The sequence below is a fragment of the Trachemys scripta genome, chromosome 10 (genome assembly GCF_013100865.1).
Source record: "Trachemys scripta elegans isolate TJP31775 chromosome 10, CAS_Tse_1.0, whole genome shotgun sequence".
Lineage (NCBI taxonomy): Eukaryota > Metazoa > Chordata > Testudines > Emydidae > Trachemys > Trachemys scripta.
Window position 1 is genome coordinate 9,686,217 of NC_048307.1, and position 24,545 is coordinate 9,710,761.

At 43.4% G+C, this 24,545-nt stretch overlaps 1 protein-coding gene across 1 annotated transcript; it reads left to right on the top strand.

Moving 5' to 3' along the window:
- The first annotated feature begins 298 nt into the window (after window positions 1-298).
- On the top strand, window positions 299-21,049 carry LOC117883976 (cytochrome P450 3A9-like). The gene is made up of 13 exons (XM_034783955.1): window positions 299-457; window positions 4,945-5,038; window positions 6,013-6,065; window positions 8,418-8,517; window positions 8,894-9,007; window positions 9,325-9,413; window positions 10,036-10,184; window positions 12,559-12,686; window positions 13,379-13,466; window positions 14,648-14,808; window positions 15,884-16,110; window positions 18,737-18,899; window positions 20,437-21,049. The coding sequence occupies exons 1-13, from the start codon at window positions 387-389 to the stop codon at window positions 20,527-20,529; spliced, it is 1,530 nt and encodes a 509-aa protein (XP_034639846.1). The 5' UTR covers window positions 299-386; the 3' UTR covers window positions 20,530-21,049.
- The last annotated feature ends 3,496 nt before the right edge of the window (window positions 21,050-24,545 follow it).

Consider the following 24,545-nt stretch of genomic DNA (forward strand, 5'->3'; position numbering starts at 1 on the left):
CCCTGGCAAGCCGCAGGCCAAAGGTTGCCGATCCCTGGGCTAGGTGATCTGGCTTTAAAGTCTATGAGATTATCACCATAATAAAGGAACATCTATCACATAGGTTAGGAATTGCTGACAATTTATCATTGAAGTATTTGTTTTGAAGAAATTTAAAACCCTTGAGATTAGTTTCAGATGCTCTTACATCATAAGGTAACATAACCTTTCTGGATTTGCCACTTTCCACTCGCACTGGCATTTACTCCTCCCTCCCCTTTCACAAGGCTACTGCGTCACGAGTAACAGACAAAATTGTGAAACTCTCTCTCATTTTCCCTAGTGTGCCGACCTAATCAAGGGCAGAGAAGAGTTAGACTAGTCAGAGAGAGGAGTACAGAGCTAAGATGAACTTCTTTCCATATTTCTCCATTGAGACCTGGGGTCTTCTGATCACCCTCCTCGCGCTCCTGATACTGTAAGTGAAGTTCTATACATTACTTCTCTTCTTGTGCTATGTTCTTCAAGATCTTGAGAACTGTCAATATCTTAATTCCAGTGGTCTCCTGAAATGCAGCCTGCACTTCAGTCCTGTAGGACAGGGGTTCTCAACCTTTTTCTTTCCGAGGCCCCCGAACATGTTATAAAAACCCCACAGTCCAGCTATGCCACAACAACTTTTTTCTGCATATAGAAGCCAGAGCCGGTGTTAGGAGGTAGCAAGCAAGGCTATTGCCCAGGGCCCCACACCACAGGGGCCCCCACAAAGCTAAGTTGCTCTGGCTTCGACTTCAGCCCCAGGTGGCAGGGTTCAGAGCCCCAGACTTCAGCCCCGCATGGTGGGGCTTCGGCTTCCTGCCCGGGGCCCCAGCAAGTCTAACACTGGCCCTGCTTGGCGGACCCCCTGAAACCGGTTTGCAGGCCCGCCAGGGGGCCCTGGACCCCTGGCTGAGAACCACTGCTATAGGATCTGTAGCCTGTGAACTCAAAGGGCTCTCTGGCTAGCAAACCTTTTCGAAAGACATATTGGCAAAGGGATGGTCCAGCCATCCTTAATCCAATCTAGGGAGATCTGCAAACAGAGTATTTTTGTGAATTGCTATTATCTGGTTACAAAGTATGAAGGTAATAATAATCCCCTTGTGATAGCGGGGGATACTTGTATTGATTCATGTATTTTAAGGCCAGAAGGGACCATTATGATCATCTAGCTTTGACCTTCTGCATAACGCAAGCCAAAGAATCTCCCCCCATATTTCTGCATCAAACTCATAACTTCAGTTTCAGCTATAGCAGATCTCTTAGAAAGATATCCAGTCCTGTTTTAAAGACAGCAACTGTTGGAGAATCCACCACATACCTAGGTAAGTTGTTCCTCACTATTAAAAGTTTGTGCTTTATTTCTAGTCTGAATTTTTCTAGCTTCAGCTTCCAACCTTTGGAATTCATTATACCTGTATCTGCTAGATGAGTTACAGAGCTGTCTACTAACGTTTTGGTGGAGGTTATAATTTGCATTACAGTAGCACCAAATAGGATCACAGACCAGTTTTGCTACATGCTGTAGAAATACATAGTAAGAGATTGTAAACTCTGTGAGGCAAGCACTATCTTAAAGCTACTGTAGAGATAGAATATGCAGTAAATAGAAGTATTTACATGTACAGCTCTATAAAAATGTACATCCGTATATACACACACACAAACACACTTCAACAATAAAGAGTAGCAGAAAGACAATACAGGACAGCAACACCCAGGAGGGCAATCTGGAGGGTGGCAATGGGTCCTAGGTTTCTCACTTGCCAATGCTGCTCTTCCTTTAATGGCTTGAAGGGGACTGGGGTATGCATGGGGTTCTCGGAGAAATACTTCTGTAGCGGTTGGAAGTTCATTGCTTCTGAGAAGTTGCTGAGGGATCTTTTTATTAAACCTGCTCCTCCCAACTACCTTCCTTGAGGCAGGAAAAGCAGCACAGATTTTCACAGAGCTAGAGACTGCAGGTTTTTAAGCACAGAGCCTAATGATTAATGTGGTCAATAGCACAGTCCATTTATCTGATCTACACTGGCCATTATCGAGCTCCTACAAGTCAGTAATATCTGGCTTCCAAAACGGTGACCACCTAATTCTTGAACAGCTTTGCATGACTTAGATTGAGGTGGGCTGTGCCAAGGACAGACCCTTCCTCCTGCCCCCATGAACTTTCTGCTCTTCAGTTTGGATCCTTTGCTGATCCAAACCCTGATCTTTTAACAAACCCGTCTCTAGGACTTCCCAGGTGTCATTTGGCTGCACCCCATGGCTATTCCGAACTTCCCTGTGACAACAGTGATAGAAGCTAAATCCTTCTGCTCTGAAAGTATAGCCCACTTGAAGGAGAATCTTTATTAGCTGTTAGAAGTATAGGGCAATACACAAGTTGTGATTCTACCCAGGGAAGGGCAATGGTTTGCCCACTCACTAGCCAGTAGAGATAACTAAAAATGGGTCCAAATATTCACACAATCTTGTATCATTTTGTTCTTGACATTTGAAATTTTGACAAATTTGTTGAAATTTCAAATGCTGACATTTTTCACCCAGCTCTACTATCCATTTTTTTGTACTCCCTACACTGAGATTTGGGGTAGCTTAGATCCCAAACAAATCAAAATGCAGCGTTTTCCTTTTGTTTTCATATGAAAACTTCCTACTTACCTACAGGGATTAAATTGGAGCACCATTCCCCTTTCTCAAGGTGGAAAGGAACAGATTGGGTAGATCACATTACAGTTACAAGTGTGTTTGTTAGTCTGTAGCGTTCTGGCAACATTTCAAATTAGGTAATTCTACTCTGCTATCCTAAAATTCCCCTGTGATTTCAACTGGGCATGGAGTTTGTTACCATCTGTCTGGGGAATCTTAAAACATTATACAAACATCAATGAATGAACCGTCCTGACAAGGTGTGAGGAAGAGAAGGACTGTCATCCCAATTTTGTATAATGGAAAGCAGAGGCACAAACAAGCAACTGATGTGCCCTATATCACACAGCAAGTCAGTGACAGACCCAGAAATGGAGCATGTCTCTTCTAACTCACAGGCCTGTGCTGTACCCACTGGTGACCAGGGCCGCCCAGAGGATTCAGGGGGCCTGGGGTCTTCCCGCCACCAAATTGCTGCCGAAGACCTGACACTTCGGCGGCGGGTCCCGGGGTGAAAGGACCCCTCGCCGCAGGTCTTCGGGGCACTTCGTCGGTGGATCCCGGAGCGGAAGGACCCTTTGCCGCCGAATTGCTGCTGAAGACCCGGAGTGGAAGAAGCTCCGGGGGCCCGGGCCCCGCAAGAGTTTTCTGGGGCCCCCGGAGCGAGTGAAGGACCCCACTCCAGGGGCCCCAAAAAACTCTTGTGGGGGTCCCTGTGGGGCCCGGGGCAAATTGCCCCACTTGCCCCTCCCTCTGGGCAGCCCTGCTGGTGACTAGGCCATTGGGGGGAGGGATAGCTCAGTGGTTTGAGCATTAGCCTGCTAAACCCAGGGTTGTAAGTTCAATCCTTAAGGGGGCCATTTAGGGATCTGGGGCAAAAAATTGGTTGGGGATTGGTCCTGCTTTGAGCAGGGGGTTGGACTAGATGACCTCCTGAGGTCCCTTCCAACCCTGATATTCTATGAAAAAACTCCAGAACTGGTAGCATTTCAGTGCTGGGTCAGTAAACTCCATTATTATCTCTATACACCTGGGGGAAGGGCTAAGCATGCTGATGCTATTGCCTCCCATCTGAGTTTTCTGTACATTAAATCACAGTTGGGCTTTCAATGGAATTCTGCTGGTAGAGGTAGTTGAGGGAATGTGCTAAATTTGTGTATCACCATACATTTTTGGGGCAGCACTAGCCTGGAGGAGCCTCTAGTAGATGGAAGGATGTCGACACTTCCCACCACAACCGCCTCCTGCATCCAGACAGAGTTTGAGTCTAGGATTTACTGTGGCAGAATCTGGGATAGACGGTGGAGTGACTATTGCTCAGTCTATAACTGCTTTGGGATCCTTTGCATGAATTATAAATATTGATAAACATCTTGTACAATTTCCAGTGTCAGTATGATGCACAATAAAATACAGCATCAGCAAGAGGTCAACCTTTCAATATACTCCCCCTTTTTAAACCCCCACAACCCCCCTCCTTGTTCCGGCCTAAACAAAGCCTCTGCTAAGGTTTCCTTGGTAAACAGTAGAGCTATAACTTTCACTCAGTGATAAAGTTCTTCCATGGGAAGTTGGTAATCTCCATCCAGAAACAAATATTTTGAAAAGCTCTTTCAACACTGCCAAAGACAAGCTTCAAAATGCCGCAGCCCAGATCTTTATAGAGAAGCAGAGAGCCCTGAGGTAGGAGGAATAGCTTTACACCAAAAAAAGGGTGCTTCAGAGGAGAGAAATCTGCAAAGCTGTCAACAAAATCCAAACAGAAACCCATCAGACTAGGCTCCCCGACACACCACTGCACTAACATTGGGTTAAGCACTGGGAGAACAATACATGAAATTAAAGTGCAACCTTATAAAAGCTCCACTCAGGACAATGTCTGTCTAGGCTTTGGTTTGTCTGTAATAAACATATGTAAGCTTTTCCCCCCCATGGTTCTCTCTCTCTTTATTGGCTCCTCTCCCTCTGCTGGCAATGAGCCCAGAGAGGCTTCTCTTTTGCATTTTGCTAATGGCTTGAAGGACCCATTCTACTGGAGCAATTATTCCTTTATGAGATGATTACCTCAGGGCTCGCTCGTTGATGGTCCATTACAGCAGTGAAGCTTATCACTGGCTGTGTTTATTAAACAGATTTACAAAATACTAATTTTTGGACCAAATTTTCCACAGCCTCGTTCCTGTTATAGTGCAACAGCTCCGCTGCCCCTGGATAGCTTTGAGATCCAACAGCCTGTTGTCACTGTTCTGTGACCTTCACATTCTTATTATTTTACAGATATGGGATCTGGCCATATGGTACATTTAAGAAACTGGGTATTCCTGGGCCAACACCCCTGCCTTTCTTTGGGACCACCTTGGCGTATCGCAACGTAAGTGACTGAGGGCTCCAGAAATACACGTCCCTCATATTACAGTACCAAAACATTTACACAGCACTGATGGATATATCCTGTACAAGCTGCTCTGCTCGCACGTGGAGACCCAAGACAGCAGAGAGTCTCTGTAATGTAGACCATGACACCTATTCTGTACTGCTCAAGTAAAGGACCTGGTGGGACCTTGGTGCTAACTCAAAAAAGACAAACATAGATGTAGCTGGCTTGCAGACTCAACATTTACATTTACACCATTTTTTTGATACACCGTTTACTTACAGTCTCCTTAAGTTCAGGTTTGACATACGGGCACACATATCCAATGATGGTCTTAGGAGGGTCTTGTTGCTCACAAGGTCATTGGGAGTCACACAGGCCTCAGGAACAGCCTATACAGGAGTCTTCTCAGCCCAGCTGCCAGCTCTAGCTTCACTTTCCCATCTCAGCAGGTTTCCTGCTTCCTCCTTATCTGGCACAGGCAAAGGAGAAGTACATGGCTCCTTCTTAAAAGGGCAGCATTCTGTCCCTTCTGACCATTACACTCTATTTGCATAACAGGAAATTGTTTATTTATTAACTACTAAACTACTTGGGCATCTATTGGATTGTCTGAATGCCCCTGACCGAACATGGTAGAATATTCCCTTCCTCCAACCCATCCCAGGAATGACAGGTAGACCCACCAAGCAACAGGCAGACCCAGCAGACAGGCAGACCCATCAAGCCTACCCAGCTATGTTTGTGGTTTAAAAAAGAAATCACAGTAACGAACATCAGGATGAACTATGTGCACAGGTACATGTGTGATGTAACCATCAAAGTCAATGTGCATGTCTATCTGAGGGCAGCATTTGCTTATAATGTAGATCCTCAAGAGTCCCTAGGCTGTTTCTGCCATGTAGCTGCTGAAATTTCTGCCCGAGTACTCTTGCTCCACTTCTAATTCCATCTTAAAATTTCTTTTGCAGGGTATGGTGGACTTTGACAAAATCTGCTTTCAGAAATATGGGAAAATCTGGGGGTGAGTATTTGTACTAGACAGTATTTATCAGCTCAGGGTCTTTAAAGTTCACCCAAAAAATAAATCAGATGGTGAAAAAAAAACCACCAGAAGAGGCGAGCTTAACCTCATGTTATAGGCTAGGTCTACATTGTGGGGGGGGGGGGAAATCAATTTAAAATACGCAAATTCAGCTATGCGAATAGCATAGCTGAATTCGACTTATCCTATTTGACTTACCCTGCTGTGAGGATGGCGGCAAATCGACCGCCATGGCTCCCCCGTTGACAGCACTTACTCCTCCTGACAAGGTGGGAGTACGCGCATCAATTCGGGGATCGATTTATCCGTCTAGATGAGACGCAATAAATCGATCCCCGAGAGATCGATTTCTACCTGCCGATCCAGGCGGGTAGTGTAGACTAGCCCATATAGAGTTTAACCTGGATTGTCAGATGAAAGGTGTTCAAATTTGGATCCAAATGACTAGATCCTGCTTTCAGTGATGACAATAACAAAATTCCCACTGCCTTTAATAGGAACAGGATCCAGCAGGGTTTATAACTCAGGTGTTCTATTCTCTTGTTTAAAACCTGTGACAGGAGTATATATACCCCAGATACTCCACTGAGAAACAGCCATAATACTGTAGCTGATGGGTGCTATAGAGTCTGCCTTGTCACATCTGTCCTGACCCTGACCTGATGAAGGGTAATACATCTGCATTACCAACACTCTTATTCTGCATTGGATGTTCACATCACCTTTTCTCACTATGATTATAACTCAGGCTCTACACCTGGAACACACCTTGCTGTTTTCAGCAATGTATATATTTATTCACTGTAACAACTCTGAAAAAGTTTCAGAGTCTAGGGAAAATACCTTTAAATGCCCCCTCCATCCCTCCCCCCCCAATTTTCTCTCCTTTTCCCCCACAAACTTTCCTACCCATTAATTGTTATTATGTATTATTGTAGCACATAGGATCCCCAGTCATGGCCCAGGACCCCATTGTGGTAGGAGCTGTACAAACACAGAACAAGAAGACAGTCTTTGCCGCAGAGTTTATAATCCAAGAATAAGACAAAAGACAACAGGACAAGGAAACAATGAGACAATACCAGTCAGCACGATAGGCAGTGGGTCTTCCACTCTGCCACTCCTATTTCTCTGAGCTCTCTCATCCTCCCTACAGCCTCCTCTGCCCTAGTCTCCTTCTACAACCCACATGACTCTGCTTCCCACCTCATTCTCCCTACAGCAGTCCAAATATCCTTGCACCAGCCATCTTCCTGCCTTCTCTCCCTCCCATCGTCTCCTTACAATTCCCAATACAGAGCCCAAGGACAGCCATGTTTCTTGAGGGTAGCCCATTGGAAACAATGTGAGGGAGCAAACATCTTTACTAGACGTGGCCTCACTTCTACACGCAAAGTAGGGAAATGGAAGCCATCTTCACTAAGGACACCATCAGGCTTCAAACACTTTGAAAGTAGTGGGAAAGGGTGGGCATTCTGAAGAAGGGCAAAATTCATGAGTTTGATGCCAGAAATAAGTACACAATCAGAAACTTAACACAAATGCCTAAAATGTCAAGAGTTAACAACTAAGGTGCTGTGAATCATCAAACTGCCATGGATTGCAGTGGATGTCGTAGGTGCTCAGTCCCCTTTACACCTGGATCTTTTCTTTAAAATTTTGCAAAGAAACTTGAAGAAATCTCTTAATTTTCACACTGTGTTATGAGTCAAGGTGACAGCCTGCTGTACATTCTTTTTTGTAAAAATTTTTCCATGTCTATTCTATTTCTATATTGTAGAAATGCTCCCTAATGACACAGGACAAGGTGCTTGTGTCACAGAAAAACTTGTGTCCTTTGTCTGGTTTTGGAAAGATGTTTTCAGTACACCTTCTATTCTAGCTCCAGTGGGAATGAAGGGATTGATTTATGAAGAGAGATTAAGGAACTGAGTATGTATTGCTTGGCAAAATGAGGACTTGTAGGGAACGATCTACATGTATCTGAAGGATGTAAACATCAAGGAGGCAGTGGTGGTATTTAGAGGATTTGAAAAAGACATAAGTAGGAGGAATGGGATGAAATTAAATGAGCATCATCAACTTAAAAACCACACTTCTGTCTGCAAATCCTTTACCTATTGTTACCAGTAGCACCTTGATGACTATAAATGAAAGATTACAGAACAAAAATATTCCTATTTTTCATATCCAGTCATGGACTTTACTATAAAAAGCTCATGAAGACTAGATCTTGTGGCCATCATAGAGAACTTGATTAAGGCACTTCCATTGAATTCATTATTTTCCATTGACAGTGGTGGGTTTTGCAATGTGTTATTTTTTCCATAGGCTTTACGATGGCAGACAGCCTGTTCTGGCCATCCTGGATTCTACACTCATTAAAACTGTGCTGGTGAAAGAGTGCTACACCACCTTTACCAACCGACGGGTAGGTTTCCAATCTTTAACCTTCTTCATTAAGACATAATAAAGTCTTAAACGAAAACAATCTCAATTACTGTTAGAAACACACAGTATTGGTATGCATTAGAGTCTCTTAGTATAGGAGAATGAATGTACATCTAGGATTAAGCTCATTTCCCACTGCGTGTCACTCCACTCCTGCACTAAAGAAAGAGGGAGGAAAAGTTCAGTTGGAATAGGGTACTTTGGTTGTCAAAGAAACCTGTTTGACTGCACTTCAAAAGTGGCTGAACCTGTGAGGGTAGTTTACTGAACAAAACACTCAGAACAAATTCCACTCAGTTGAAACAATCAGTGAGAGCTAAATATGACCCTTTCTGTGCTTTGCCTTTTCCCCCCAGGGATTTGGTCCAACAGGAGTGCTGAAGTCGGCTGTCTCCATCGCTGAGGATGAGCAGTGGAAGAGGATTCGCACTGTACTCTCTCCAACCTTCACCAGTGGGAAGCTAAAGGAGGTAAAACCCAGAAGAGCAGTCACAAACTAAACCATTGGGTCAGTGCAGACAGCACTGAGGCAAAGATAGTCACAATGGTCTGGTCTCTTCTGTCAGAATCAGATTACTAAATCAGCTTGTTTCCTTTGCGCCTCCTAATGTAAAGAGGAAAAGGATTAAAATGAAAATGCCAGAAAGCTGAAAGAGATGATGTTTGTGAATGTTTATGATTCTCCCCTAGGCTATTAGAAACCATGTTTTAAACCAGAGGAAAAGTTACTATATTAATTATCTATAAATAGGACATTTTTATTTATGGGTGCTGATTTATATTTCAGATGTTTCCCATCATGATGCATTATGGGAAGGTTTTGGTGAGAAATGTTCAGAAGCAAGTGGAAAAGGATGAACCCATAGCTGTTAAAGAGTGAGTAAATCTGTCCTGCAAGACTGGGACTTGTCAGACAACAGCTGTTGATATGGTATGATTTTTAGATTTTGAGCTCTTCGAGGCAGGGATGGTGTCTGTCCGGGGTGCACCTATGCCCACCGGAGTGTAAATAATAAATGAAACTAATGGTAATAAAGTCATTGTCACCATACATGCAGCATGGGAGACAGAATTTAGCATACTTGGTTCCAATACCACAGATTTTACTACTGGAGCAAACAGAGACTCCACTGTTTTACTATTATGGCTTAAAGGGCTACAGCCATTAGCTGACAAGATCATCACAACACTTGAGCAGGTCTGACTCCACCAGAATACCTACACATGAGCTAATAACTGTGTAATACCCCGAGGGAGATTACGAGATTCTAGCCTATGCAAGTTCTGAATGAGGGTTTATGGAAATTTGTCCGTTTCCTGACTGATGCAATACCAGTATTGCGTATCTTTCTTTGTTTTCAGAAGAAGGAAAGAGGATTCCTCCTGAGGGTTTTGTTTTCTTTAAGGAGGTATCATATGGGAAGCAAGTGAAAGGTTATAATCACCTGTTTCAAACGTTAAGTCCATAATCCGTATTCTATTTTCCATCTTTTCTCAGTGTGTTTGGTGCCTACAGCATGGATGTTATCACTAGCACTTCGTTTGGTGTGAATATTGACTCCATGAACAACCCCCAAGACCCATTTGTGAAGGAGGCTAAGAAACTAGTGAAGTTTGACGTCTTTTCCCCGCTCTTTGTTTTGATATGTAAGTTGGCTCCTGCTCATTGAAAACTTTAGCCAAGTTTGTGATCCTGACGTTCAGTAAGGATGAGTGGAGCAACAACAGTACATACTGCTCCATTCCATAACTTAGCTAATGTCTAGGGAAACTAAACTCTCCACCTTGATTGCTTAGTCCTGCCATAAGTACAGGAGACTGGACTAGATGACCTCCTCAGTCCCTTCCAGTCCTATGATTACACTAGGATGGTTTTATCTATGTCAAATTATACTCATTTATACCCATGCTATGCCCAATGGCTATGGTAATCTCTAGAAGAGACAAGATTTTCTGTAGTCAGTGGAGTTGTGTTGACACATAAGACCAAAATTTGTCAATTCTATTGTATAGCAGGTTGGAAGGGTCACAACAGTGTAGTGGAGATTTGGAGCTGGTTCCTAGGGTATGGGACAATAAAGGGTTTGAGAACGTTCAAGCCAGTCTGAAACAAACTTCAAAAGCTTTCAGAATATAGTTATGAGCTGGGTGAAACCTTGTTATGGGCTGAGGTAAAGCCTCATTCAAGCTGAAGTGTGAGTGTGTCCTCCCTTTAAGATAATTGTAAGAGACATTTAAGGGGCCACACCTAAACCAAAGCCTAATACGGTGTGCCCAGAAACTAGCACCGCAGGGACAATGGGTTCAGCTGGGTGTGTGACCAGCAGGTAAGGGAGTACACACAGAGGTCACAGTACATACTGAGGTCACAGTCAAGAACAGAGAGAGGAAGAGGAAAAGAGCCAAGAAAAAGCCAAGCAGGGGCCTGTAAGCACAAATTTGGTCCTGGAAAAAGCTAGAGTGCGCTTTTGGGTCTGATGTTGGCCACAGAGGCTTGGGGGCTGTTAGCTAAGAAACTGCTCCTTTTGTTCTTGGTTCCTTCTGCATTCAGAGAGAAAGGACTTTGTAAACAAACAAAACTGCGTCAAACAAATGCCTGATTATCACGTTTCTACTTCCAGCCCCAAATCTTGACTAGCTGCTCAGGACAAAAAAGGGCAACAATATTTTCATCCTGAGTACGCCATGCTTTGTTATTAGTTCGTTTTTTCCAACGATTTCTTGGGGTGGGAAGCTATTTCTGTGGAACATTGCTAGTGCTAGCTGGAGGAATGTCCTGCACTCCCACAGTGTAATCAACCCCAGTCTCAACGGCAAAAAGACACCAGACACACATGGCTTGAAAGCAGGGCTGAATTAGGGGCTGCAGCCCAGGGCCAGAGGCTAAGAGGGGCCCTGGTGCAGCAGGGCTCAGGCAGGTTGCCTGCATGCTGTGGCCCCACGCCGCTCCCGGAAGGGAGAGGCAGCTCTGCACACTACCCCTTCCCCCAGCACCATCCCCGCAGCTCCCATTGGCCAGGAACACTGTTCCCTTCCCCCCAGGGGCACACACAGATGGGCCAGCAGCCGCCTCTTCCAGGAGCTGCGTGGGGCCATGGCATGCAGGCAGTCCTGCTGTGCCTCTGGCCGGGAGCCACCTGTGGTAAGCGCCTCCTGGCCAGAACCTGCAGCTCACACCCCTCCTGCACCCCAACCCCTACCCCAAAGTCCCTCCCAGAGCCTGCACCCCAACTCTCTGCCCCAGCCTGGAACCCCCTTCTGCACCCAAACTCCCTCCTGGAAAGAAACTAATATGACAGCTGTTCTAAGGTAAGAAGGAGGCTATTTTGAATTAATTTAACTATATTCTACATGTTTTAAGACTGAAATGTAACCACAGAACAGCTTTATATCAATTAAAAGGCAAGTTTAGTATAGTGTTAATAGCCTCGATGCCATAATTGTGATCATTTTGTTTTAAATTAGGAAAAAGACTTGTACACAGGGCCCCATAAAAATCTAATAGCCCTGGCCCACAGGAGAGTTAATCCGACTGGAATGTTCTTGGGGCAGGTATTCATACACCGGGCTAAATGGTAGCAGTGCGGCAGGAACCTTAGTAAGAGGTAGAGTGAAACTGCATTGCCCCAGGCAGAGCTCAAGCAGGAACTGCGTTCGAGGAGGGACTATCCCTCTCAACTCCCTGTTGCCTTTGGGTCGTACACAAACTGTACCATGTCAGCACACCTGCCTATGTAAATGGGAGCAGTGCCCATTTGCTCCAGGGGTGAATTGGGCACTAGGTTGCTGCTATCTGGAGCTGGATTTGAATCACTATACTAGCGCAGTGCCTGGTTCAGTTAAGAATGTCATTTGGATCCTAACAGCCAAATAAGAAAATCTGGATTCTGAACCATTCAGAAAAGGGTCTAAATCTTGTCAGATTTATTGTTCTGATTATATTTTTCCATGGATACCTTAAGGAAATGGATTTTTTTGCCCAGGTTGCCTGACTCTCACAATGAATTTCTCTCTGCTCTAGCTATATTTCCATTCCTTACTCCTCTTCTTGATATGCTGAATGTGAACATTTTCCCAAATGATGCCCTGGAATTCTTCACACGGTCAGTCATCAAAATAAAGGAAAAGCGCAAGGAAGACACCCCCACGGTAAGGAAGACTTCTCCAATGATGGAACCAAAGAATATTATCCATTCAGTTAGCCCACGTGAAAAATTCTTCACGTGACAGCATTGAAAATGCAACTAAAGTCAAATAATGACCAGAAGCCAGCACAACACCACCCCCAGAATTTTGCTTGAACTAGAGTCTCAGCAGAGTCACAGAACAGAATGAATGCAGCAGTGATCTCGGGCTACATCAGGGTAAAAGCAACTGCAGTTTGGGCTTGCAATGCTTTTGATTTGACAGCAAATTGGCAGAAGATGTGATCACCCATAGAGTGGACTAGAGACGCTGGAGCAGAGAGAGGGAGAGATACTGCTGAGTAAGCAGTAGATATAGTAATGACTACAAATACTCAATATTCAGCAACATGGTCCCCATAAAAGACGTGGTCTTCACACCAAAGATAAGAGGACAGAGTCACTCTTATTACCCTGCAGGACTTCCTCAATCCAGGGCCAGGGAGAATATTAAACCCTATTGTAGAGGGTTCTGAAATACACTTACTCTATTATTTCCCCCGAAATTGTAAAGTCGTATAAGGGTGCCAAGTAATCTGGACTCAAGAGGTTTAGCTCTGTAGTTCCAGGCTCTACTCAGTGCTTCTTGTGAGAATGAGAGTCCAAGTCTGCTGTCTTTGCCGTCAGCTGTCTTCTAAATGTTACTTCTCTCCCCAGAACCGAGTGGATTTCCTGCAGCTGATGATTGACTCCCAGAATTTAAACACCAGTCACGAGAGCAATGGGTTGAATCACCCAAATAAAGGTAAAAACCATGAAGTTATTTATAACTGAGTGCCTTTGGAGGATCCTGGATTGAGAGGAATAGGATTGTTCATCCTGTTCAGCTGGGGAGAAGATTTATACTCATTCATGTGCACATTTGCACAACAGTGTTATATAAAATAGGTAACTTATCTCCTTTCCTGCAGTTTAAAAAAAAAATGCATTCCATAGCATCTTCTATAGCATATTAGTTAGGGCTGTTCAATGAAAGATACTGGGGTAGTATGTACCAATATACCCAGGGACAAACTTTTCCCTCCTCACTTCCCCAAATATTTGTCAGCAATGTATTTCTTATCACTATGAGCAAATATTCTCAGTTCTTTTCAGGGGTGGATGGAGGCAGGTGCTCTGAGAGATTTTCCCCCTTTTTTCTTTTCTCACATCATCCTCAAAAAGCCCCACATCTGACACCCCTTCTCTGCCTAAAGGGGACAAAACACAGCTGGCCCTGGAGCCCAGCAATTGACCATTCATTAGCTAACAGGGTCATTTCAGAGGGACACAGGGACTGAATTTACTCTCCCTGTAGAACTCAAGTCTTGGGGTGAGGGATGAGCTTGAGATCCAAACACAGACATTCTCATTTTAACCCCTTCAGTAGTCTTTTCCCTGCTCTACAGGCTACAAGGATGAGATGATTACACCAACTCCAGACCAAGGTCTCTGCCTCATGTTCCAGGTTTAGGGCTATAGTGAGCTCACTGACCTTACATCAGACTCCCTGCCGAACAGGTTCACCTGGCCACAGGGTGATGCATACACCCGTAATTTACATTTAGTAATTTCTTTAGGCCCTGCTGCGTTAATCAGGAGAACCTTTCATAGGGATTGTGGCAGGATTATATAGGTTACGTGATTTTTTTTATTATAGCAAACTATAATTATGATACCTGCAGAGGAACAGCAAACTTGACTTTCTTGTTTTGACTGGTGTTTTCTGAATAAGCCAACTCTCAATACCAGGGACTCAAATCAATTATTAGCATCTAATTCACCTACCTCAACCCTGTGCTCCTGCACATGGGACAATAAGAGAAACCTTCCTCATCTGGGTGTATGTATATAAAATACAATATGTATTGTGCCACAAACAGCACAGTCTACATACTGTGCATTTGGACTTCACCTTTTCTGCCTGTTTTTAATCTCCTTTCACAGTCCTGACTGATACTGAGATTCTGGCACAAGCAATTATCTTTATTTTTGCTGGCTATGAGACCACCAGCTCCATTCTTGGCTACATAGTTTACAGTCTAGCTACTCACCCCGATGTACAGCAGAAGCTGCAGGAGGAGATTGACTCTGTTCTTCCCAACCAGGTAAGAATATTGGATGCTCAGTGATATGTAGCGTCTCTTTATGGGAAATCCCTCTTCTCTAGTTCAAAGTCAGCAACACTGTTCTTTAAAGAAATTAAATGGTTGTATTAAAAATAATAATAATTAATGGAGATATCCTATCTCCTAGAACTGGAAGGGACCTTGAAAGGTCATTGAGTCCAGCCCCCTGCCTTCACTAGGCAGGACCAAGTGCTGATTTTGCCCCAGATCCCTAAGTGGCCCCCTCAAGGATTGAACTCACAACCCTGGGTTTAGCAGGCCAATGCTCAAACCACTGAGATATCCCTCCCCCAATAGTCTAAGTGTTGATTCACCACTGCTTTGGGAGCTCAGAGGGACACAGTGAGAAGACAATATAAGAAATCTTCACCAACCCACATATAAGTCTTCTCTTTTTGTCTTTATGTCTCCCCCTTCCACCAACTTCATTCATTTAGCTCTCATCAAAATCCCACCATTCAACAATGCATATTAAAAGGGACAATTTACCTCTGTTTTCTTAATCCTGCTATTCAACAATAAGGCATTTATAGGGCAGAGGCAAAGGAGGAGGGAAGGGGCAATTGTAAGAAGAGAAAGCACATGCACAGTATTGAGGGGGGATTGGCTGAGAGATATGGAGCAGTGACAGGGCAATAAGGTAACTCATCACATTTTCACAGGTACCAACTTGCGTTTATAATCTCTTACATTGGGCTCCTGTACCAGTCTCTCTCCACTGAAGCCACTTTTCACCAATATTTTGGCCACAGCAAGAGGCTCAGAACTGCCGATTTTAACTACAAGCCTTGTTTTCATACAGCTTGTGTGTTTAAGGGGGGGTCCCTTTCCATCTAAGCTTTCAGTATAAGCAAAATGGGCACCGATTCCTGTTCACCTTGATTTTCCTGTCCTCAATGTAAGCTAACTCCTAGCTTTACCCCCAGTATACGTAGGACACGTCCTGTGACAAGAGATAAAACCATGCCGTCCTCCCCAATTTAACACTGATCAGATTAAAACTAGCTGTGTAAACTCCCCCATGCCTGACAAACATTTTTGCTTTCCACTAAAGGCGCCTCTCACTTATGATGCCCTGATGCAGCTGGAGTATGTCGACATGACAGTGAGTGAAACCCTCAGGCTCTTTCCTCTCGGAGGGCGAATTGAAAGGGTCTGCAAGAAAGACGTAGAGATAAATGGAGTGAGCATTCCCAAAGGCACTGTGGTTATGATCCCACCCTACCTTCTGCATCGTATCCCAGAATACTGGCCAGAACCAGAGGAGTTCAGACCGGAAAGGTACAGAACCTATATTTATAGGGAAGAAGTAATATACAGTACCGACATCTTTAAATATCAGTCTCTTGCAAAGAAATTCCTTGTCACGTTTAACCTTCATAACTGTAATGAGACAGGCAGAGAGTCTTCAGAGAATATCAAAATACTTGCTCCTGCCAATTGCAAAATCCCCATCAACTTCAACAGGAGCAAGATTATACGCCCAATATGAGCAACTGTGTCTGAGTTTTACTGGTCTTTCATTTATGAACTCAATGCTCACATCTCCAAGGTGCCACCCCTCTTTATAACAGTCACATATAGAAGATATAGAGAAACATTTGGCCTGGTCCAGCTGACGGACATCTATGGCCCTGCACTTACACTTTACAGTAACCTGACCAATGACAGACCATGCCATGATGAGGTGGTACTGCTGCCATGCAATGTGATAGGACAACCTCATTAACAGCTAGAAGGTGAACATAACTGGTAATCACAAGCACTCAGATGTTTTAAGGACTATCAACTGAACCTCCACAGGAAAACTTGCATCCTATGGGAGCAGATTGTCAGCTCAGTTTCTTTGTTTTGGCTGTTCACTTTCCTGTCCTGCCTGAGGTTGAAATTCATTTCTGACACCACTGGACGCTTCAACGTACCTTGTCAAGTTTCTAAGGCCAAATAGATATAATCAAAAGTGTGCCCAAAAGTCAGGATCTTCTTGTCCAAAAAAAACCCACTGGCTTTTATCATTTCAGATTAAGAAGGCATTACATCTTCCATTAGCCAGTGAGAGGGTGTCATGATTGCACACACTTGAGTAGGTCTGACATTTCATCTGGTAGAGACCAGCAGTGTAAACTCCCTATCAGTACATCAATTATACTTCACACCCCTATAGCATTTTCCACCAGAGGATTTAAAAAAAAAAACTTTACAAAAATTATTCAGTTAAATCTCACAACACCCATGTGAGGGTCAGAGTCCAAGACAGGCCAGAGGATAAACCAAGAGTCAAGCAAGGTCAAAAGCCAGAGTCTGAGATCTCTCGCACACAGGGTTTGAAGCAAGACAGAAAGGCAGTCTGCACTGTTGCTCAGACAACACCCAGTCATGGCTGCCTGGGTTAAGTACCAGTGCCAGCCAATCAGTGGACTTCAAGGAGCTGCCACTCAGGATCTTCTGGGCAGTACTTCCTGCTGGGCTCAGCCTTACAGGGCCCTCCAACAGGAGCCCAACCTCCTGTGGAGGCATCAGGAAACCACAGTCCCAGGTTTTAGCCCTGCAAGTTCTTACAGCTAGCCCCTGGGCTTTCATGAAACTTTACCAACTTTTTCCATGTGTCAGGGTTCCCTCCCCACTCTGAACTCTGGGGTACAGATGTGGGGACCTGCATGAAAGACCGCCTAAGCTTATATTTCACCAGTTTAGGTTAAAAACTTCCCCAAGGCACAAATTCCTTTCCTTGTCCTTGGACGGTATCACCGCCACCACCAAGTGATTTAAAGAAGCATTCAGGGAGGGGTCACTTGGAGCCCAACCCCTCCCCCCCCCAAAATATCCCTCCCCCAAACCCCTTCATCCCCTTACCTGGGGAGGCTTGAGAATAATATACCAACCAAATAGGTTAACAAGGTGAGCACAGACCAGACCCTTTGGTTTTTAGGACACTAAAACCCAATCAGGTTCTTAGAAGAAGAACTTTATTATAAAAAAAGTAAAAGCAGCACCTCTGTAAAATCAGGATGGAAGGTAATTTTACAGGGTAATAAAAAGACTTAAAACACAGAGGATTCCCCTCTAGGCTTAACTTTAAAGTTACAAAAGAGGAATAAACCTCCCTCTTAGCATAGGGAGCATAGGGAAAATTCACAAGCTAAAACAAAAGATCATCTAACACATTTCCTTGCTATTACTTACAATTTCTGTAATTTTAAATGCATAATTTCAGTAGGAGCTGGATTACCTACTTAGTCTCTGTCTTTGTCTCAAGAGGGAACACACAGAGAGCACAAACAAAACCTTCCCCCCCCCCAACCCCTGATTTGAAAGTATCTTCTTTCCCATTGGTCCTTCTGATCAGGTGCCAACTAGGTTAATGGAACTGATTAACCCCTTACAGGTAAGTGATTTTGTACCTGTGGCCAGGAGGGATTTGATGTTACTGCATACATAAAAGTTGTTACCCTTCCCTTTATATTTATGACACCATTTGACACACTCTCTTCCCCACCCAAACTCATCCCCAAGATTCATTCCTGCCTGAAACAGGGCAGTTCAGCCATTCTTCAGGACATCCTCTGTAGAGGCCAGCAAGGTCCCTGGTGCTGTGAAGCTGACTTTACTTTCATGAAGTTCCCATGAAGTCCTGGGGAGAAAGGATAGAACTTTGATCTTGAACTGAAATTCCCCCATATGGCAAGGGGCTGGGTAACTGTTAGACCATTCATGTGGCAAATACAAGTTATTTCTAAAATCAGATCATGTTTCTGTACCCCAAAACCAAGCATGTTGTCTATAAAAAAAGACATTTCAGGTGAAGTCATCCCTGGGGTAGCTCTGCTGAAGTCAATGGAGTTACAGCAGGCAAGAATTTGCGTCTCAGTTCCTGTATAAACGCTCATGTGCTTGTATCTGGAACCAGGTTCAGTAAAGAGAACAAAGAGATGATGGATCCTTATATATACCTGCCCTTTGGAGCTGGACCCAGAAACTGCATTGGAATGAGGTTTGCTGTCCTCTCCATGAAAGTTGCTATCGCCAGTCTGCTGCAGAATTTCACCTTCAGACCCTGCAAAGAAACTCCGGTGAGAAATCCAGATTTATATGCAGTTATTTACAAAAACAGTTAATATAAAACTGCCTCAATTTATTTGGCTAGAACAGTGGAATATAGTGCAAGAGAAATATGCAACACAAGATGTAAAGTGTACAGGTATAATACATGGCAGACTATACACCATATTCAATGCGCATAATGTGAAGTAGTCTGAAATTTACAATGGAATATTCTGAAAGGGAAAAGAGACTGTCTAGGAGAGAGAAATTAGAGGGCAGAGGAGAGTGAGAAGGATTAATCAGTTTTAGTGGAAACCTTCAAGTACATTAGTTGATATCAGCATAGTGGTCCATACAGAAATGAAATGACTTGACTCATATCCAGTCGAACAACAAAACAAGGACTCATTGATAGTGTAAGTCCCTAAGCAGCTTAAGGTGAGGTTTCTGCAAATCATGGCTCATCCTTCATCTATTTAGTAAAGTGGCCCCTTTGAAGTCCAAACCCCTTTTGCTTTTGCTTAGTTGCCTACATAACATTTTCCTAAGAAAACAATGGCTCGAGTCAAAATATTGCCAGACTTCCAATGCAAAGTTATAACGTGCTTTGACAAATATTAAGATCACAATCTTTAAACATTTTTAGCAGGAAACAAGCTCTTGTAGAGATGAACACTACATATCTGAAAGCCAAAGGCCTTCACAAACCATAACCAGGAGTACTATAACGCAGACATACTGTGACACAGACATATTAGAGAAAGGATTTCATCGAGAATCTGTCATTCCCTGGAACTAGGAACCTTGCTATTCAGAAATGCACATTTATCTCCTTCCCTGAACATCATGAAGAAATACTTAGTTGTGAGTCATGGAGACAAAGGGAGCAAGGGACTGTAAGAATGATCATAAATAATCAATCTCCACAAATAACATTTCAGTAGGTGCCCATATAATCATCCAAAAGTATTATCTCTTGGACAATTTGTTATATTGTCCAAGAGATAATAGGCAAGTGAATGTTTGTTATTGGTTCATTTAGTTTCATCAGGACTCAACTCACTTCCTTGCACTAGGACTACACAGAAAGAGACCATTCTACCTAAAGGCAGTAATATATATGCTGATAGTTTCAATTTTACCTTCACCAAATCCTAGCCAAAATGTTAATGGAATACTGTGACTTGCAAAATAAGCCATTTGGATATGTGGTTTGGTCCAGGCCCACCTCTACCCAAAAATCAGGCAAACCTATTCAATATGAGTTTCATTCAGAGATTTTGGCTTAGTTTAAACCTACAAGTCAACTAAACCAGTGGTAGAGGGAGGGCTGCAAACCCCAGGAGATTTGCATGAAGCCACTGTGAATTGAAACATCCACGTTTCGCACAAATCTTGTAAACTTCAAACAGGGAAAACCGAGGACCCAGACATACAAGGGTTTGTGTTCCTGAGTAGGCCAGAAACAGTCCTGTTCCCAAGGACAAAATGCCTCTGTCCTATGTTCCCTTTTTATCTGTCTTAATTATTGAGTGGGATCTAAATGATCTTCTCTAATTACTGCAGATACCTCTCAAACTGAGTTCAAGAGGATTCATAACTCCAGTGGAACCTATCATTCTGAAGTTGGTCCCCAGAACCACAGTATCGAAGGAGTAAAATCCAGTGGAGTTTTATAGCAGCTTTTCAGAGGCCAATAGCTGCTATACCAACAGATGTTCTACACGTTATTCTGGGAAGCTAATGTAGACACAGAAGAGTTTAATTCAGAAATGCTAACTATTTACGCTAAACTATCTGTTCAATCTTGTATTTAGCTGTGACACACTTGAGTACCTTTCCCAGGCCTGGAGAGGAGCTCTGTGTAGCTGGAAAGCTTGTCTCTCTCGCCACAAAATTTGGTCCAATAAAAGATATTACCTCACCCACCTTGTGTCTCTACTATCCTGGGATCAATATGGCTACAACAACACCGCACACAAAAAGCATGTTTGTCAGAAATGTAATCTGAGTCACTGGACAGTAACTATACAGTAAATAGCTTTTCTAATTCTGATTGTATAAAATGTATTTACAAATGTAGCGCCCCCTCTCCACCCGGTTACCTTCTTTAATGCCAACCTGCTTACAGGTTTTGATGGACAGGTCTGGGTTCTTCTGGATCCTGCCACCCACTCAGCAGGGTGTATCTTCTTTATTTTTTCCTATGAATTTATTTGGCGGTGCCTCCACCCCCCTCGCTCCTTCCTGGCATGGTCACCAGGGCAGCTTGGGAGGAAAATTCTAACCATAGGGTAATCCCCACTTACTTGCCAGATAGTTGGAGACTTCCAAGAAATAACACAAATGCATACAATATATTCAGACACAATAATTATATTAAACAGGAAACAAATATAACATAACAGGATAAAATACTATTTTTAGGTTCACCGGTGCCCATGCTGCTAATACCTGTGACTTTCCCCAATCATGTGACTTGATGTAGCAAATGTAAGATTAGTGTCTCATTGGTACACGTACTTTGTTGGGGCCCTTGATGACCTATGACTACAAAATTCTTCTCTGCAGTGGTTTAGCAGTGTGGCTGACTGGGTTCAGTACAGTCCAAAGGACTCACAAGTGGGAGGAGGTGGTAAGTCCCTTCACAGATTTAATATGCATCAGGTTATAAAATCCCCAAACCCTTCCTCCCTGGCTTGAGGATACAGTTCAGGAAGTAGGGGGTCCCCAAAACAAATTCCCTGACTAACTAACTAAAAGATGATGCACTCACTAACTCCATGAATGATCCTCAGGTTCAGAGATGACGCTGGACTCCTCAGTCACTGCAGAGGGCGGATCTCTGCTGGCATATATCCTCTTCAGGCAGGAATCAGGCTGCTCTGGTCCCAGGATTTCCCCTCACCACAAAGGGGTGCAGGGCTCAAGGTGCAGGTTACACAACTGTACTAAAATCCAAACTGTCATCTCCTAGCCCAGCATCCAGACACACACACAGCAGGCAGCAGCCCTGAACTAGCAGGCAGAGCAGAGCTGACCATTGGTGACTGGTCTCACCTAGGGAGCTGGAGGGCTAACTTAGCCTGGCTGGGGAAGTTTCCCAGCAAAACTCTACAAACTGGAATAATCAGTGGAGAAGGAAAAGCCCAGCTGAGGGATCTTACTTTCAGGTCCCTAGAGGCCAGGTCTCAGGGGGAACCCTGCATGTAGGTCTGGGACTTACCAGCTCCCCACAGAGCCAGTCCTGCCCTTGTCCTGGATGGCTCCAGACTCACTCAAAAGTGGCTTCTCCCCTTTCCCTGGGAGGGGCATCTCACTCCCTATTGGTTGCCTGGCAGACTCTGAGTTTCCCCTACCAGGGACAGTGCACCTCTCCCTGAGCTGCCAGCAGACAGAGCCCCAGGAATCTAGGTAACCTCCTTGGGGGTTACACAAAGTAGAGTTTCCACTAAAGAGCAACACCTCATTCACAAAGTTACCTTCTGCTACCTGGTCCACAGTATGAAATTTAATCAAGTCTGAACAGAGTTGTCAGCAATTGCATTGCTGAATGGGCTTGGAACACAATTTAGCAGTAAGCGTGGACAAGGGTAAACAATGTTCAGTATTGTGTTAGCTAATTAAACTCAACCACACCTACCCCTTGTTGACAGACATAATTGCTGGCAACTGTGCTGAGTCAGGCACCGTTAAACTTCAGTGCAGGCCAGGTCTGACTCTCTTCTAGCGGTATTCCTTCCCAAAAGGGAGAAACGTACAGTCTTTTTCAAGATGCAGAAAAGACTTGTTTGAGACCAACAGGAATCAGTTATGAATTATTATTATTATTGAGTGGGAATATAGGTGATGAAAAATGGGTGAATGACAAGGTTCTTTTTGATGTATTGATATTTTAAGGATAGTGCAAATAGTTCTTGTCTGGATACAGTTAGACAAATAAAGTGGTTGCAGTGAGGCTATATGCTGCTAACTAATCGCTTGTGTAGTGCGTCTATTTTATAAAGTGGTAATTTACAGAGATGACAGAAATCAATAAAAATATGTTGATCAGAGCTCATTTGTCTGTTTTATATTATGAACGAGTTCATCACCTCTTGTCATTTGAAAGAAATATGCAGTCTTGACTGCTGAAATTATTAATATATAGTATTTTCGACTCAATTCAATCTCTGGTAAATTTGAACATTTATTTTGCTCAAAATCTCCTAAACAAAAACATCTGTTTTACATATAATACAACTTCCACATACCTTGATGAATGGGATTGCTTTAGGCAAATATTTGATAATTTGAGCAGTGGCTATAGGAAGTTCCCATTTAATCAACAGAGAAGACCAATTGTCTTATGGGTCTTCATTCAGACTATGCACAAGATAAGCTATAGAGGAAATTTGTGTTTAGACATTGTTACTGACATTCTGAGCATTGGCATGTCTGTGCTAAACAATCTGTGATGAGAGTCCTCATTATTGTATGGATGACAAGATTAATTGTTTAGTTCAGTCAAAGCAATAGGAATGGACTTAATCTAATAAACTACTTACACACTGTACTACTAATTTCATTTCCATCTTGTAATCCACTTGGTCAAATGAATGAAGTAAATATGATAAAAAGCCTTTTAGACATATTTGATATGCAGTTTCCCACATGACCACCTCTTGTTTCGCTTGTTGTGGGATTGGGCACAATAGTTTCCACAGTCGTCACAAAACGTATCACTACACTTGTATTTTGGGCAAAAAATGCTTCCTGTATTTCTGGCTAGAACCTCATGAAGATGTTGTTCCTTAATCAAGTGAAGCAATTGCTGTTCTGTCAACATCCTTTTGGTCTCATGATGTTCTACAGATGAGCTCACCCTGGGATACCTCACAAACAAAAGGAAAAAAATAGTACATACTCTTGTCTTTCCCAGATCACTTTTCAAATTCAGTGTTTTCTTCAAAGTGCAAGACTGTTGTGCTTTGTCATGTACTGTACATTCACACTTCTGTCCCTGAATCTATACCTACGCACCAACCCCTGCACCCAAAATGGATTTCAGCTTGAATATGTCTACTGGTAGCCTCACTTTGACACCTTCAGAAACAGTCACAGGAACCTGATGGAGTGTTAGCTTCTGTTAACATGAGTATTAACTAGCTATGATCAATGGTGCCCAGATACAGTACCATGGTAATGAATGCTCTAGAAATGTACGGACAGATTCCAGACTGTGATTACCATTGTTTGCCACAGGAAAACTATTACTATACAGTAATTTAAAAATTATAATGCAAGAATCATTCTCTTTGCTTAAGTGTGTGGGCCTGAACATGCCCTACCATTGTTAGTAGCTACCGTAAACGGACTCCACCATCTTTTTATGACTTCCTATCTTGTATAAAGGACAATATATGGCTGTAGCTGTTTAATTGTACTATGAAAAAATTAACAAGACGACTTCAGACATTTCTCACACATGCACATGTTTCTTCTATCTAATTTCTTTACCCATTTTAATCAGCACTTGGAGAGCATTTCTGCCAACACCACAAGTCCCTCTCCACTCCTCCATTCAGGCCCTCTTCCTTGAAAGTCAATGGAGCTCTCAGATCATGTGCCTAGCCAGGCTTTGGTTGGTTCAGTATGGTGATTAGAGCCGCTGTGATTTACTGCATAACACTAAT

Coding starts and splice junctions, on each gene's coding strand:
- LOC117883976 (XM_034783955.1), top strand. CDS start 387: ATGAACTTCTTTCCATATTTCTCCATTGAGACCTGGGGTCTTCTGATC. Junction 6,066..8,417: donor AAATATGGGAAAATCTGGGG/GTGAGTATTTGT, acceptor TTTTTTCCATAG/GCTTTACGATGGCAGACAGC. Junction 14,809..15,883: donor ACTCTGTTCTTCCCAACCAG/GTAAGAATATTG, acceptor TTTCCACTAAAG/GCGCCTCTCACTTATGATGC.